Source organism: Asterias rubens, chromosome 4 (genome assembly GCF_902459465.1).
Source record: "Asterias rubens chromosome 4, eAstRub1.3, whole genome shotgun sequence".
Lineage (NCBI taxonomy): Eukaryota > Metazoa > Echinodermata > Asteroidea > Forcipulatida > Asteriidae > Asterias > Asterias rubens.
The window spans coordinates 4550774-4568078 of NC_047065.1; the positions used below are offsets into that span (position 1 = coordinate 4550774).

The window sequence follows — 17305 nt, forward strand, 5'->3', positions numbered from 1 at the left end:
AAATATTTATCTTTGTTACAGTGGATAATACCCCTCCAACGGTATCAAACTGTCCCCAGTCCTTTACCCGCACTGCATCCTTTGGTGTGTCGTCCATTGCGGTCTCCTGGGTTGAGCCAACAGCTACCGACAACCTGGGCACGCCAACCCTTAGCATTCAATCCCCAGTACCCGGCAGCCAGTTCGCTGTTGGACAAACAACTTCAGTGTTGTACAGATGGACGGACTCATCTGGAAACACAGCAGATTGCAGTTTTGACGTGACAGTCATATCGCTTGGTGAGACTTTAAATATTATTATTGGTACTTCATGTAAGATTTATAAATTTAAAGAGATGTTGGGACTGATTAAGAAATCATGGTCAGCTTTGAGCCGTGTCCAGTTTCAAAAAATTTATGCTCTCTTCTTTTTCATCCTCTTTTTTCCACTTGTCAAGACCGATTAGTCGTGACACCCGTGTCCTTTTGAGCAAGACACTTAACCTTAATGCTTCGTCCCTCGGATTTGACCTACAGTCGTTGGTCCTGTGTTTTTTGTATCGCACGTAAAAGTGTACTTATCGAAAAGAGAAGGGGTTCTCCCCAGTGTTACTGACTTTTTTTGGCTGCGAATCACACCATACAGCACCTTGTAAAACATGGTGCTATGGAAAAGAAGTAGGTCTCATCATTTAAACCTAGTCCCATGCTTTGCAGGAAATTCTGAATGTTGAAGCGCCTTGAGCGTCAATGAGTGATGGATATGAGGTCTATATGAGAAGCAACTATTATTATTATTGCTCTTATAATAAGTTGAAATTTTTTTTAAAGGAACTTTTCTCTTTTCCTCCTTAGCTGATAACGATGCCCCAGTGGTAACCTTTTGCCCGGATGATATCACCATGTTCGTCCCCTTCCTGAGTACCGGTACCACGGTCTCATGGACTGCACCAACAGCCGACGACAACTCTGGTGCATTTGAAACCACGCAGACACACGCCTCTGGGACATTTTTTGCCACCGGTGTTAGCGTTCCCGTCACCTACACTTTCACAGACGCCTCCAATAATCAGGCAACATGTACTTTCACTGTTAGAGTGTTCCAGCAGAGTAAGTTGTTAACTGTTTTTGAGATGCCCAAAACTAACCAAACACCTGACAAGGTTTGAGAGTGAAGTATTCTCTAAATTTATCTTTTATCCTAATCATCCTGAGCTGGCCCAAAAAACATCCGTTTTTTTTGCTACTGGAATTTGATGTGTTAGTATTTTACCGCAATTTCACCTACGCCCCTGAGTAGGGTTGTGTTTAGTTTCCTCAATGGTTAATCAGAAATTTTGTCCATTTCAACCAATTCCAATCTGAAAAATTTGTCCTCCCTCCAAAATGTAGACGATAACACGGCACCAATAGTCAGTAACTGCCCAGACAACCAGGCCGTCACTGTACCCTTTGGGAGCACAGGGACCACTGTGTCTTGGAATGAGCCCACAGTTACTGATAACTCTGGAGCATTCACAACCACCCAGACCAGAGACTCTGGAACTTTCTTCAACAGTGGAACACAGACCCAGGTTACGTACACATTCACTGACGCTGCCAACAACCAGGCTTTCTGTTCGTTCACTGTGACTGTAGTATCATTAGGTAAGTATTTAGAAATACTGCCTTTGAATATTGATTGAACATTAACTCATTTCCGCCTAGAAGCGTTTATTTTCAAAACAATGCTGTATGTGCCTAAGCATCTGTACCAACACGTATTGTTTATTCACACATCTGGAAACATTTATCAATTACATAATATAATCATTGATAGAAACACTTTGTATTATGGTGTTGGAAAAAGGACAACATTATCTTTATTATGATGTCAAACTTGTCAAAAGTTTATAGCTTCCATAATGATTTACAGTTCCAGGAAAAAACAAGAAAATTAGATACTTGAACAAGTTCTTGGACAGTTTACACTGATAAAAAAAAAAAAAAAAAAATACTAAGCATAAACCAACTTTGACAAAAGTATCATTGTTGTGAAAAAAGTGTTCTTATGCTTCATAATGATACATGTCGACATGTACCTTTTCTAACATACAATATTCAACAACACAAGTTTCCTTTGACAATTTTTCTGTCTACACGGCAAAAGTTCATATCGAAACAGTTCAAACCTGTGTGCTGTGGACATAAGGCATTCTTCACCTCTTCCTTTAAAAAGTTTTGACTGCAAAAAATTTGAATTTGCAGCCCAAACATTGATCAAAATCAACATAAAACTTTGCAAAGCGTGTGTGTGACTATACCTATATTGAAGCAAAGGATTGTGGAATACATTTCTGGTTTAAAGACAGCCAAAGGGTGTAAACAATGGCGGATTATCACGTAGCTCGGCAGATTTGTGTTAACTGATTGAGTACCAACTTTAAATAGAGAACCAGGATGAGTTGTGTTTTGTTTAATTGAACAATTTGTTGCCATCTATTCTTCATAAAAAAAATCCAACCTTATTTTCCTTCTATTCCATTTGTTTTTCCCATATAGGTGACACTTCTGCTCCATCTGTGACCTCCTGCCCAGCAGACATAACCATGTTTGTCCCATTCCTAAACCCTGGAACAACAGTGGCATGGACCGAGCCATCGGTAAATGATGACTCTGGTGCCTTTGATACCACACAAACACGTACCTCTGGATCATTCTTTAGTATTGGTGACTCTTCGGTTGTCTACACTTTCACTGATGCTGCTGGAAACCAAGCTACTTGTGAATTCCTTGTCAGAGTTATCCAACAAGGTAATAGTTTGTCCATTTAATTATAAAGTATTGTGGAGGTAAATGGTAGGAAGATGGAAAAGTAGCCAAACCACTCTGGACATCCAGCTTCACCTTTGGTTTAAATAACTTTTCTTTTTTTCTCTTCAAATTTCTAGGAGATAATGAAGCCCCACTTGTTGCAGTTTGTCCTGAGAGTACCTCAGTGACAGTTCCCTTCCAGAGCACAGGGACCACTGTGTCTTGGAATGAGCCCACAGTTACTGATAACTCTGGAGCATTCACAACCACACAGACACGAGAATCAGGAACTTTTTTTAACAGTGGGACACAGACCCAGGTTACCTACACATTCACTGACGCTGCCAATAACCAGGCTTTCTGTACATTCACTGTGACTGTAGTATCATTAGGTAAGTAGAGCAGAGACAATTATTTAAAGTATTTAGTTATATAAAGGTAACTTTAATAAGTTGGGTTCACAAAATAAATCCTTTCTCTTTCCTTCTATTCTTTTCGTTTTCCCTCATAGGTGACACTTCAGCTCCATCTGTGACCTCCTGCCCAGCAGACATAACCATGTTTGTCCCATTCCTAAACCCTGGAACAACAGTGACATGGACCGAGCCATCGGTAAATGATAACTCTGGTGCCTTTGATACAACACAGACACGTACCTCTGGATCATTCTTTAGTATTGGTGACTCTTCGGTTGTCTACACTTTCACTGATGCTGCTGGAAACCAAGCTACTTGTGAATTCCTTGTCAGAGTTATCCAACAAGGTAATAGTTTGTCCATTTAATTATAAAGTATTGTGGAGGTAAATGGTAGCAAGATGGAAAAGTAGCCAAACCACTCTGGACATCCAGCTTCACCTTTGGTTTAAATAACTTTTCTTTTTTTCTCTTCAATTTCTAGGAGATAATGAAGCCCCACTTGTTGCAGTTTGTCCTGAGAGTACCTCAGTGACAGTTCCCTTCCAGAGCACAGGGACCACTGTGTCTTGGAATGAGCCCACAGTTACTGATAACTCTGGAGCATTCACAACCACACAGACACGAGAATCAGGAACTTTTTTTAACAGTGGGACACAGACCCAGGTTACCTACACATTCACTGACGCTGCCAATAACCAGGCTTTCTGTACATTCACTGTGACTGTAGTATCATTAGGTAAGTAGAGCAGAGACAATTATTTAAAGTATTTAGTTATATAAAGGTAACTTTAACAAGTTAGGTTCACAAAATAAATCCAACCTCTTTCCTTCTATTCTTTTCGTTTTCCCTCTTAGGTGACACTTCAGCTCCAGCTGTGACCTTCTGCCCAGCAGACATAACCATGTTTGTCCCATTCCTAAACCCTGGAACAACAGTGACATGGACCGAGCCATCGGTAAATGATAACTCTGGTGCCTTTGATACCACACAGACACGTACCTCTGGATCATTCTTTAGTATTGGTGACTCTTCGGTTGTCTACACTTTCACTGATGCTGCTGGAAACCAAGCTACTTGTGAATTCCTTGTCAGAGTTATCCAACAAGGTAATAGTTTGTCCATTTAATTATAAAGTATTGTGGAGGTAAATGGTAGCAAGATGGAAAAGTAGCCAAACCACTCTGGACATCCAGCTTCACCTTTGGTTTAAATAACTTTTCTTTTTTTCTCTTCAAATTTCTAGGAGATAATGAAGCCCCACTTGTTGCAGTTTGTCCTGAGAGTACCTCGGTGACAGTTCCCTTCCAGAGCACAGGGACCACTGTGTCTTGGAATGAGCCCACAGTTACTGATAACTCTGGAGCATTCACAACCACACAGACACGAGAATCAGGAACTTTTTTTAACAGTGGGACACAGACCCAGGTTACCTACACATTCACTGACGCTGCCAATAACCAGGCTTTCTGTACATTCACTGTGACTGTAGTATCATTAGGTAAGTAGAGCAGAGACAATTATTTAAAGTATTTAGTTATATAAAGGTAACTTTAACAAGTTAGGTTCACAACATAAATCCAACCTCTTTCCTTCTATTCTTTTCGTTTTCCCTCATAGGTGACACTTCAGCTCCATCTGTGATTTCCTGCCCAGCAGACATAACCATGTTTGTCCCATTCCTAAACCCTGGAACAACAGTGACATGGACCGAGCCATCGGTAGATGATAACTCTGGTGCCTTTGATACCACACAGACACGTACCTCTGGATCATTCTTTAGTATTGGTGACTCTTCGGTTGTCTACACTTTCACTGATGCTGCTGGAAACCAAGCTACTTGTGAATTCCTTGTCAGAGTTATCCAACAAGGTAATAGTTTGTCCATTTAGGTATAAAGTATTGTGGAGGTAAATGGTAGCAAGATGGAAAAGTAGCCAAACCACTCTGGACATCCAGCTTCACCTTTGGTTTAAATAACTTTTCTTTTTTTCTCTTCAAATTTCTAGGAGATAATGAAGCCCCACTTGTTGCAGTTTGTCCTGAGAGTACCTCAGTGACAGTTCCCTTCCAGAGCACAGGGACCACTGTGTCTTGGAATGAGCCCACAGTTACTGATAACTCTGGAGCATTCACAACCACACAGACCAGAGAATCAGGAACTTTTTTTAACAGTGGGACACAGACCCAGGTTACCTACACATTCACTGACGCTGCCAATAACCAGGCTTTCTGTACATTCACTGTGACTGTAGTATCATTAGGTAAGTAGAGCAGAGACAATTATTTAAAGTATTTAGTTATATAAAGGTAACTTTAATAAGTTGGGTTCACAAAATAAATCTAACCTCTTTCCTTCTATTCTTTTCGTTTTCCCTCATAGGTGACACTTCAGCTCCATCTGTGACCTCCTGCCCAGCAGACATAACCATGTTTGTCCCATTCCTAAACCCTGGAACAACAGTGACATGGACCGAGCCATCGGTAAATGATAACTCTGGTGCCTTTGATACAACACAGACACGTACCTCTGGATCATTCTTTAGTATTGGTGACTCTTCGGTTGTCTACACTTTCACTGATGCTGCTGGAAACCAAGCTACTTGTGAATTCCTTGTCAGAGTTATCCAACAAGGTAATAGTTTGTCCATTTAATTATAAAGTATTGTGGAGGTAAATGGTAGCAAGATGGAAAAGTAGCCAAACCACTCTGGACATCCAGCTTCACCTTTGGTTTAAATAACTTTCCTTTTTTTCTCTTCAAATTTCTAGGAGATAATGAAGCCCCACTTGTTGCAGTTTGTCCTGAGAGTACCTCAGTGACAGTTCCCTTCCAGAGCACAGGGACCACTGTGTCTTGGAATGAGCCCACAGTTACTGATAACTCTGGAGCATTCACAACCACACAGACACGAGAATCAGGAACTTTTTTTAACAGTGGGACACAGACCCAGGTTACCTACACATTCACTGACGCTGCCAATAACCAGGCTTTCTGTACATTCACTGTGACTGTAGTATCATTAGGTAAGTAGAGCAGAGACAATTATTTAAAGTATTTAGTTATATAAAGGTAACTTTAACAAGTTAGGTTCACAAAATAAATCCAACCTCTTTTTCCTTCTATTCTATTCGTTTTCCCTCATAGGTGACACTTCAGCTCCATCTGTGACCTCCTGCCCAGCAGACATAACCATGTTTGTCCCATTCCTAAACCCTGGAACAACAGTGACATGGACCGAGCCATCGGTAAATGATAACTCTGGTGCCTTTGATACCACACAGACACGTACCTCTGGATCATTCTTTAGTATTGGTGACTCTTCGGTTGTCTACACTTTCACTGATGCTGCTGGAAACCAAGCTACTTGTGAATTCCTTGTCAGAGTTATCCAACAAGGTAATAGTTTGTCCATATAATTATAAAGTATTGTGGAGGTAAATGGTAGCAAGATGGAAAAGTAGCCAAACCACTCTGGACATCCAGCTTCACCTTTGGTTTAAATAACTTTCCTTTTTTTCTCTTCAAATTTCTAGGAGATAATGAAGCCCCACTTGTTGCAGTTTGTCCTGAGAGTACCTCAGTGACAGTTCCCTTCCAGAGCACAGGGACCACTGTGTCTTGGAATGAGCCCACAGTTACTGATAACTCTGGAGCATTCACAACCACACAGACCAGAGAATCAGGAACTTTTTTTAACAGTGGGACACAGACTCAGGTTACCTACACATTCACTGACGCTGCCAATAACCAGGCTTTCTGTACATTCACTGTGACTGTAGTATCATTAGGTAAGTAGAGCAGAGACAATTATTTAAAGTATTTAGTTATATAAAGGTAACTTTAATAAGTTGGGTTCACAAAATAAATCCAACCTCTTTTTCCTTCTATTCTATTCGTTTTCCCTCATAGGTGACACTTCAGCTCCATCTGTGACCTCCTGCCCAGCAGACATAACCATGTTTGTCCCATTCCTAAACCCTGGAACAACAGTGACATGGACCGAGCCATCGGTAAATGATAACTCTGGTGCCTTTGATACAACACAGACACGTACCTCTGGATCATTTTTTAGTATTGGTGACTCTTCGGTTGTCTACACTTTCACTGATGCTGCTGGAAACCAAGCTACTTGTGAATTCCTTGTCAGAGTTATCCAACAAGGTAATAGTTTGTCCATTTAGTTATAAAGTATTGTGGAGGTAAATGGTACCAAGATGGAAAAGTAGCCAAACCACTCTGGACATCCAGCTTCACCTTTGGTTTAAATAACTTTTCTTTTTTTCTCTTCAAATTTCTAGGAGATAATGAAGCCCCACTTGTTGCAGTTTGTCCTGAGAGTACCTCAGTGACAGTTCCCTTCCAGAGCACAGGGACCACTGTGTCTTGGAATGAGCCCACAGTTACTGATAACTCTGGAGCATTCACAACCACACAGACCAGAGAATCAGGAACTTTCTTTAACAGTGGGACACAGACCCAGGTTACCTACACATTCACTGACGCTGCCAATAACCAGGCTTTCTGTACATTCACTGTGACCGTTGTACCTTTAGGTAAGAGTTTTTGTATTACATTATATTTTCTCTGATACATTGTTTTATTCAATAGAGCAGTGGATGTTCTAGGTAGTTTAATAATTATCATGTGTTGCTACTAACTAACCATACTATTATCAAATGATGCTTTCACAAATGACTTACAATTACATATTTCTTGATAATTTCGCCCGTAATCAGCATTTCATCAATTTACAACACTACCTTTAAATGCAGTGGACACCATTGGTAATTACTCAAAATAATTTGTATCATTAAATGCATTTCTTGATTACGAGTAATGGAGAGCTGTTGATAGTATAAAACATTGTGAGAAACAGCTGCCTCTGAAGTGACGTAGTTCTCGAGAAAGAAGTAATTTTTTGCATTGACCGATTGAGCTCAAAGAGTTACAGGTTTGTTATATTATGCATATGTTGAGATACACCAAGTGAGAAGACTAGTCTTTGACAATTACCAATAGTGTCCAGTGTCTTTAAGGCAGAGTCTCAAAATCTTGTCCCTGGACTTATATTAAGTTGATGGTTATGATACTGTACCCTTGATTACTCTGGCCACAGTTTCGGGCACTCCACTACAGAAGGCCAGGCTTTCTCTGGATGTCACCCACATTCAGACTGTATTGTATTGTTCTTCCATGTAAATATATGATACATTTTGTATTGACCATTATTCATTAATTGTCTGTACATATGAAAGTATGCATAGTAGTGAAACAGAAATACAAACTCGTATGATCGTGTACAAACCATTGGCATATTACCCGACCACTGAATTTGCATTGAGCTTGGATTATCTAACGAATTCATCTTGTCCATATCTCATCATCAGGTGATACCAATCCACCAATCGTCGCCAACTGCCCAAGTGATATTACAGAGGTAGTGCCCTTCCTCATCAGTGGAACAGCAGTCACATGGACTGAGCCGGTTGTCAGTGACAATTCAGGTTCCTTTGAGACCTCTCAGACAGTGACGTCAGGGTCTTTCTTTGCGAGTGGCATAGACACTGTTGTCACTTACACCTTCAGGGATGCAGCTGGCAATGAAGCAGTTTGTGTATTTACCGTCAGAGTGATCCAACAAAGTGAGTGGTTATTTATGTCTCTTTACCCTTTCTGCCCCATTGGCAACTTTAGAAAACTGTGTACCACACCTCGCTTGAGCCCACAAGCTGACTTAAGTCAACTGCACCATACCCTGCTTGAGCGCGCCCAAATGCCAACTTTAGTCGACTGTGCACTATACCCTGCTTGAGCCCCAATGCCTATTTTAGGCAACTGTGCACTATACCCTGCTTGAGCCTTAATGTTGACCCTAAATGACTGTGCACCACACCTTGCGTGAGTCAATATGGCAACTTTAGTGAACTGTGCACTACATGTACCCCGCTTTAGCCCCAAAGCTAACTTGAGTCAACTGTGCACTACACCCTGCTTGAGCCCCAATGGTGACCTTAGTGGACTGTGCACTACACCCTGCTTGAGCCCCAATGTTGACCTTAGTGGACTGTGCACTACACCCTGCTTGAGCCCCAATGTTGACCTTAGTGGACTGTGCTCTACACCCTGCTTGAGCCCCAATGTTGACCTTAGTGGACTGTGCACTATACACCCTGCTTGAGCCCCAATGTTGACCTTAGTGGACTGTGCACTACACCCTGCTTGAGCCCCAATGTTGACCTTAGTGGACTGTGCACTACACCCTGCTTGAGCCCCAATGTTGACCTTAGTGGACTGTGCACTACACCCTGCTTGAGCCCCATTGTTGACCTTAGTGGACTGTGCACTACACCCTGCTTGAGCCCCAATGTTGACCTTAGTGGACTGTGCACTACACCCTACTTGAGCCCCAATGTTGACCTTAGTAGTCTGTGCACTACCCTACTTGAGCCCCAATGGTGACTTTAATTGACTATGCACTATACCCTACTTGAGCCCCAATGGTGACTTTAATTGACTATGCACTACACCCTGCGTGAGCCCCAATGTTGACCTTAGTGGACTGTGCACTATACCCTGCTTGAGCCCCAATGTTGACCTTAGTGGACTATGCACTACACCCTGCTTGAGCCCCAATGTTGACCTTAGTGGACTGTGCACTACACCCTGCTTGAGCCCCAATGTTGACCTTAGTGGACTGTGCTCTACACCCTGCTTGAGCCCCAATGTTGACCTTAGTGGACTATGCACTACACCCTGCTTGAGCCCCAATGTTGACCTTAGTGGACCATGCACTACACCCTGCTTGAGCCCCAATGTTGACCTTAGTAGTCTGTGCACTACCCTACTTGAGCCCCAATGGTGACTTTAGTTGTCTGTGCACTTTACCCTGCTTGAGCCATAATGTAGACTTTAATTGATCAGGAACTGATCTGAAACAGCAGAGCTTGAGTTCGGTGTTCCTATCCACTTGACCATGACATGCCAGACTGTAGGCCATTCTGTCCAAGTTTGCTCTTTGCACAGTCTGCGCCTTGAACACCCAGCAGGGTGGATACGTGCGCTTTACAATTCTTATTATTATTATTATAATAATTATTATTAGTCTCAGACAAATGCATGATCCTTTCGTTGCATGGTACAATTTCACATAAAGGGAAACATAATGTTTGCACGCGCACGTTTTTTTAACTGCAACAAAGTTGTATATTTCTTACAAAATTAACCTTTCCTTTCCTTTAATAAGTTAAGAACCTTGTTGTACACAAACATTGTATTTTCCTACAGTAAAAAAAGGTTTTCTCTTCGTACAAATATTAAACAGCTGACATGACACCACCGATGGTCGCAAACTGCCCCGAGAGTATCTCTGTCACCGTGCCTTTCCAGAGCTCTGGAACAACAGTAAACTGGAATGAGCCGGTCGTGACAGACAACTCCGGAGCATTCACCATTGACCAGACACACCAATCGGGAGACTTGTTTGCAAGTAACACACAGACTACCATCACGTACACATTCACCGATAATGCTAACAACCAAGCCGCCTGCTCCTTTACAGTTACTGTAGTACCCCTGGGTAAGTTTTCATCTCGACTCTAGAGTCTCTTCATTCCTGTGCCCACTTTCGTGGATCTGCTTACCGTCGAATTCTGTGCTTACTATTACCATTCTCCGCAGGTAAATTTCTGCGATATTTGGTAAGCGTAGAATGGCTAGTTACGTGGAGTACGCATGCCCGCAAGCCTAAATTTTTTGCTTACCTATGAAATACAGCCGTTGTTGTGCCATGACATTGCAGTAAAATTGAAGATTATTTTGATAGATTTTGTTAATTTTCGTGTAAAGACTGTGCAAGTCTCATGCGTATTCAAACTTCTCGGACCTAGTTGAGCTTTGTAGTTACTAGAGGTTTTCGATACGGCTCGTGAGGCTTGGTGCTTTTACACCCATTTCAGTAAGGCGCTCCAGAGTTGCCCCAAGCCAAATTCTGAATTAAGTACATGAAAAGTCTTCAACTGTTAGAAGCAATTGGATGCGCTAGACGTCACAAGATCAACTGTTGCATTTCGGTTCAGAACGACTCTGGAGCACCTTGTTTTCAGCACGTTGATCTTGTCATGTAAATGTTATGTTAAATTTGCCTGTCTGAAACCAAAATGAGTCGCCTCTATCTATTTGGTTCAGCGCACCTGTCTAAAACGCCTGTCTGAAACGGGTATAAACCATGCTGCCCCATCACACAAATGATGGTGTTTATTATTAACCAATTTACTTTTTATTTACAGGTGATACCGTCCCACCTCGTGTGGACTTCTGCCCACAAGATATCACAGAATTTGTGCCCTTCCTGACCTCTGGAACATCAGTGACATGGACCGCGCCAACTGTATTTGATAACTCTGGTGCCTTTGATACCACACAGACACGCGCCTCGGGATCATTCTTTAGTGTTGGTGACTCTCCGGTTGTCTACACTTTCACTGATGCTGCTGGAAACCAAAATACCTGTTCATTTGTTGTCAGGGTTATTCAGCAAGGTAAGCTGGGTTTATTTATTTATTTATGTTTTATTTCTACAAGTAAAAACTTACAATACAAAAAGTGGACCTGCGGCCGATTTCACAAATGCTAGGATTAATCCCATTACGAGTTAGGACAAGTAATCCGTCCTAACTTAGGATGGGTTCAATGCGTCATATGACTTCAGAGAGGGAACTTAACTCGTCCTGCATGTAAGTCCCTAAGATCAATCTTAAGTTTGGTGAAATCAAAGCCTGAACACAGAAGAGATCCACACAGTGTATGGACTTGAAACACTACAGGGTGTCTCAACAACAAAAGTATACGCTTTTGAAATGGCTGCCGAATAAATAATATTTGACTATTGGGGAATAGGTCTGGTATGTATGGATAGGTAATGGACTGAACTTTCATATAGTATAAAAAAGTCTGAAAATAATTCACGATTGAGTGAGCTCTGCTCACTTTTGTAAAAGGTACATGTATACAAATTATCATGGGGTGTAAGAGATGTTAAATTTGCATCGGGGGAAGAATATTACCACCTGCCAAAACGTAGGATTCGAACTGCCTCTACCTGCCCGGCAACCTCGGTAGTCTAGTTGGTAAGACACTGATCTGGGACTGCAAGGGTCGTGGGTTCCAATCCCACCCGAGTATTATGCCTGTGGTAATTTTTTCACAGGGCTCAGGAAAGTACTGAGTATACATGTACAGTGCTAACACACATCGGTGTATGGGTACAACCAAGATCATGGGGTGATCGAGCATTTGCCTCCACTACCACTCGTTTGTGGAACAAACTTCCCAACTCGTTGAAGACATGTGGGACTGTTGATAATTTCAAGACCAAATTGAAGCACACCTCATGACACGCCATTTTTATTATTTTTGTCTTCTTGTTAGCACTATGAGCACTCCTTGGGTGGATATGTTTTTTGCGCGTTTTAAAGTGCTTTATTATTATTTTTATGATTATTATTTCAACTTTTGTTATAACTCATTGCTTCTTGTAACTTTCAGGTGATACACTTCCTCCAGTTGTCGTCCTTTGCCCCGACAGCGTCGCTGTCACAGTTCCATACCAGAGCACTGGGACCTCCATCTCATGGAATGAGCCCACAGCTACTGATAACTCTGGAGCATTCACAACCACCCAGACCGTAGATTCTGGAACTTTCTTCAACACTGGAACACAGACCCAGGTTACCTACACATTCACTGACACTGCCAACAACCAGGCTTTCTGTACATTCACTGTGACTGTAACTGAGCAAGGTGCGTGTTGAATCTCATAAGTGAAAATCTATAAAGTCAACTGGTTTCGGTTATTTTCTACTCTTTGGTGTTGTCATTAAAATACTCAGCTTTGTATAAGCCTCTTAAACCATTCATACAATCGCTGATTAAAAAAGTCACATTTGGAAAATTATATTTCCATTTGTAAAAACGGAATCAATCAAGGAAGCAGTCACTAATTTAATGACAGTGGTACCTGCTCCTGCTAGTGAAGTTGCATTTTTAGCGAGCAACATTACTCATTTTGTTTGCGGTAACACCATGTGTATGTCTACTCGCCAAGTAGCTCTTGTTCTTTAGAGAACTGTCTTGCTTTATCTTTTACTACCTCGGAGTAGATTTTTTGAATTCGGGAGACTTCTCAGTCCTGCTTTTTAAATGACTACCTGGGCGGAAGGTAAAATTGGCTTGGACAACTACTGAAGCTTATTAGTTTGTTATAACTTCACTATTGAGAGTGAGTTCTTTATTGGTCTCAATGTTGCGACTAGCTTGCTCAAGTCATCGCCAGCAGCATATAATCTTACAACTATTCTGACTTTTTTCTAGCTGATCCGGAACCACCTATGGTTGTTTGCCCCTCGAACCAAAACGAAGTGATTCAGTTTGGTGCTGGTGGAGCGGTCATCACCTGGAACAACCCAACAGTTAGCGACAACTCTGGTAGCTTCAGTCTGATCGAGAGCAGCCACAACTCTGGGAACTTCCTCCCCACCGGGCAGACTGTCGTAACGTACCGTTACGCAGATGATGCCGGAAATGAGAACTCTTGCAGCTTTGTTGTGAATATCGTTGAAGGTAAGTTAAAGTAGACATTGCTAATATATTGTACATTGGGGGTGTTGTGGCCGAGCAGTATAGGGCAGTGAAGTTTTATCTGCAACTTATCTTTAACCAACCTTGTGCACAGATTAACGCAATATGCGGTGTTGATACAGCTGTGCGTATGTCGTATTGTACTTAAAACGCAGTACACAAAGTAAAAACAGCACAATACACAGAGTGTGCATGATGTATAGGTTTTATACGTGTGCATGATGTATAGGTTTTATACCACACCTCTTGTTGACCATTCAGAATTGAATATTCAAGATTGCTTGAAAATAAATCAAGCATGTGGAGTGTGGGTTCGGTTCCTGTTCGTGACGTTTGTGTCCTTGAGAAAGATACTTTACCATAATTGCTTCTCTTCACCCAGGAGTATAAACAGGTACCTGCGAGAGGTTGATATTGTGTATGAAAAAGCCTTTGGGGTGCCTGTGTTGCCCAGGTTTGTACTCCCCGGGGACCTGACACAGATTCAAGGGCTCAATTACTAGGGTACTAATTTAAAGCGCATTGAGATTGTTATTGTGAAATGCGCTATATGAGAATTTGTTAAAATAATATTAATCATAATAATAATCTATAATATCGTTATCTCCTCTCATTGCAGTGGACTCCATTCCTCCAGTGCTAACATCCTGCCCCGGCAACCTCGTAGAACAGGTTCAGTTTGGCGTGTCCGGCACCACAGCTACCTGGGAGGAGCCCACGGCCACTGATAACACCGGCCAGACAGTGGTCATCTCCCAGAGAAACTTCCTGCCCGGGTCCTTCTTCCCTGTGGGTGGCACCACCGTTACCTATGTACTGATGGACCCATCTGGGAACGAGGTTACATGCCAGTTCATTGTTACTGTCATCGCTGGTAAGGACATTATCCTTTTGATTTTTGTTATCATCCTTACGATTTTTGTATAGCATAGATGATGTGACCTGTGACATTACATGAACGAGGACCTAATCGCAATAGACCTTAAGCATTGACGTCATCCAGCCGGCATCTTAGAGGAAAAACAGTGAAGAAACAATTAAAACACACAGATTTGTACGCGCCGTGCACAGTATTGGCCAATGAACAACCTCCTTTTGACCTCTCGGTTAGGGCGCCCTACTGAAATGACGTCATGTGCATAAGGTCTATTACTTTGGTACACGTGAGTTAGGCTTGGAGCGCGGTACATGCATGCACCTCATTTGACAGTTTTCAGAATGGGAAACAGGACTATGATGCCCTTTTTTTTGCGGGGTCACCATTTGCAAAAGAAACAAGTGAACAATGAATGTGATACATAAAAATAATAAATTCATCACTATAATAAATAGTGCATGAAAGCTAATTAAACAGAGTTGCATTTCCAAAAAGAAGCATTCTAGGGTATCATGACCTAGTGGTAGAAGGAACACGTTGCCTTGGATCAGACGAGTTGGTCTATAAAAAGCGTTTGTTACCGTTTGTAAAAAAATGCATATAGTCATAGTTGGAAAGATGATTTAAAAGTAGAATACAATGATCCACACAAATTTGTCTGAAAATAGCGTTGTTTTCCTTTTACTTTGCTACCTAACACGGTCGGCCATTTATGGGAGTAAAAAATGAGACGGTTGTTGTGAAATGCGCTATATAAGAACTAGTTGTTATTATTATCTAATTATTATTAAAGGGAAGGTACACGTTTGGTACATGTCAAATACCAGTGTTCTCACTTGGTGTATCCCATCGTAACCATAAAATAACAAGCCTGTGAAAATTTGGGCTCAATCGGTCATCGAAGTTCGAGAAAATGATGAAAAAAGAAACACCCTTGTTGGACGAATTTGTGTGCTTTCAGATAGGAATAAAAGACTTCTAGCTAGAAGTCTTTTATTATTTGAGTGAGAAATTACCATAACTTCAGAGGGAGTCGTTTCCCACAATGTTTTATACTATCAACAGCTCTCCAATGCTCATTACCAAGTCAGTTTTTAAGTTAATATTTGTTTGGAGTAATTACCAAACGTGTACCTCCCCTTTAAATGAAATCTTTCATTTCTATACTTTTTTACTTCCCCAGTTGATTCACTCCCGCCAACCCTCCTCTTCTGCCCTTCGGACATCGTCAGGACCGTAGTGGCTGGCGACGCACCGGTTCCTGTCAACTTCGTCGTACCTACCGCAACGGACAACACTGGTGTAGTCAACCTTGTCTTCAACACCATGAGCCCCGGGAATAGTTTCCCTGTCGGTTCGACCCAGGTCACTTACTTCTTTGAGGATGAGGCTGGGAACTCCGTCAGCTGTATTTTCACAGTTACAATCGAAGAAGGTGATTAGAGATAAATGATAAATGTCATGATGTTTTATCCTTGATTATTTTGTGCTAAAGATGCTATGTCAGATGTTTGGCCCCAAACATTAAAAAATAGACTTTTTTGAGTGAATGGTATTTCAAAGAGTATCACCTGCTCTAACGAAAAAAAAGTTTAACTTTTACTTTTAATGGTCTGGAACCATGACAAAAATTTAAAAGGTTTTTTTTATAAAACACAAAAGAATTGGTCACGTGATATATTGTGGGAATCCCGACAAAAACTAATTTTGAGCACTTTATTTCACTGCTACTAATAATTGGCGAACTTTTGTCGAGCAATGGCTCAAATGAAAGCTTGTAACTTTCTCGACCCCCATCAAAATACCTATTGAATTTTAAATCAAAACTTTGGAGTCAAATCGGCCAAGAATCTGACATAGCATCTTTAGTTTGGTCATAAGTGTGATGTTTGACCGGAAAACTAATCCCACACTCCCTTTAAATTTTGAACTACTGTTTTTCTCAAAACCCTTTAACAAAAAAAGATGGGTAGACTATAAAATCCTTAATGTACAGATATGATGTTATTAATGTTAATGTTTCACACTTGTTAACCTTTGCAGTTGATGCCTGCCTGTCTCAGCCCTGCTTGAATGGCGGTATCTGCATCCCTGATACCCTGACCTCCTACCGATGTGTGTGCACAGATTGCTTCACTGGTGACCGCTGCTCAGTTCGTAAGTCCCCTGCAAGGTTACCTCTTGCGGTCACATTCTCTTAATACTTGGATGGGACGTAAAGCCGTTGGTCCTGTGTGTTGTGTCATGCACCATAGAAGAACCCAGTGCACTTTATCGACAAAGAGAAGGAATTCACCCCGGTGTACCTGGGCTGATTGGCTGCATAATGCGCCACAGCCAAAGGAGTAGGTCCTAATTCAAACATAGCCTCAAATACCTTGCAGGAAAATATTAAATGTTGCAGCGCCATGAGCAGCACTGAGTGATTAATATGCGCGCTATATAAGAAACCACTATAATAATAATAACAAGAAGAATAATAATAATAACTTTTGATCCACTTGCCAAAATATGAAAATGCATCTGGACTGCATCTCTTTGGAACCCCCTGCTTAGTGCATGTTGGGGGGCTAAAAATTTAAATTCGTTTCCATACCGACC

At 41.5% G+C, this 17305-nt stretch overlaps 1 protein-coding gene across 1 annotated transcript in view; it reads left to right on the forward strand.

Moving 5' to 3' along the window:
* The window catches only part of LOC117289107, a 56859-nt gene that overhangs the window by 11986 nt on the left and 27568 nt on the right, over window positions 1–17305 (forward strand). Inside the window, exons 6-30 of the mRNA XM_033770076.1 lie at window positions 22–279; window positions 835–1089; window positions 1372–1626; window positions 2521–2772; window positions 2910–3164; window positions 3284–3535; window positions 3672–3926; window positions 4046–4297; window positions 4435–4689; window positions 4809–5060; window positions 5198–5452; window positions 5572–5823; window positions 5961–6215; window positions 6337–6588; window positions 6726–6980; window positions 7102–7353; window positions 7491–7745; window positions 8580–8834; window positions 10514–10768; window positions 11478–11729; window positions 12736–12990; window positions 13561–13809; window positions 14447–14701; window positions 15888–16139; window positions 16748–16861. Coding sequence (XP_033625967.1) covers window positions 22–279; window positions 835–1089; window positions 1372–1626; window positions 2521–2772; window positions 2910–3164; window positions 3284–3535; window positions 3672–3926; window positions 4046–4297; window positions 4435–4689; window positions 4809–5060; window positions 5198–5452; window positions 5572–5823; window positions 5961–6215; window positions 6337–6588; window positions 6726–6980; window positions 7102–7353; window positions 7491–7745; window positions 8580–8834; window positions 10514–10768; window positions 11478–11729; window positions 12736–12990; window positions 13561–13809; window positions 14447–14701; window positions 15888–16139; window positions 16748–16861 — 6204 coding nt within the window. The remainder of the gene's footprint in view (window positions 1–21; window positions 280–834; window positions 1090–1371; window positions 1627–2520; window positions 2773–2909; window positions 3165–3283; window positions 3536–3671; window positions 3927–4045; window positions 4298–4434; window positions 4690–4808; window positions 5061–5197; window positions 5453–5571; window positions 5824–5960; window positions 6216–6336; window positions 6589–6725; window positions 6981–7101; window positions 7354–7490; window positions 7746–8579; window positions 8835–10513; window positions 10769–11477; window positions 11730–12735; window positions 12991–13560; window positions 13810–14446; window positions 14702–15887; window positions 16140–16747; window positions 16862–17305) is intronic.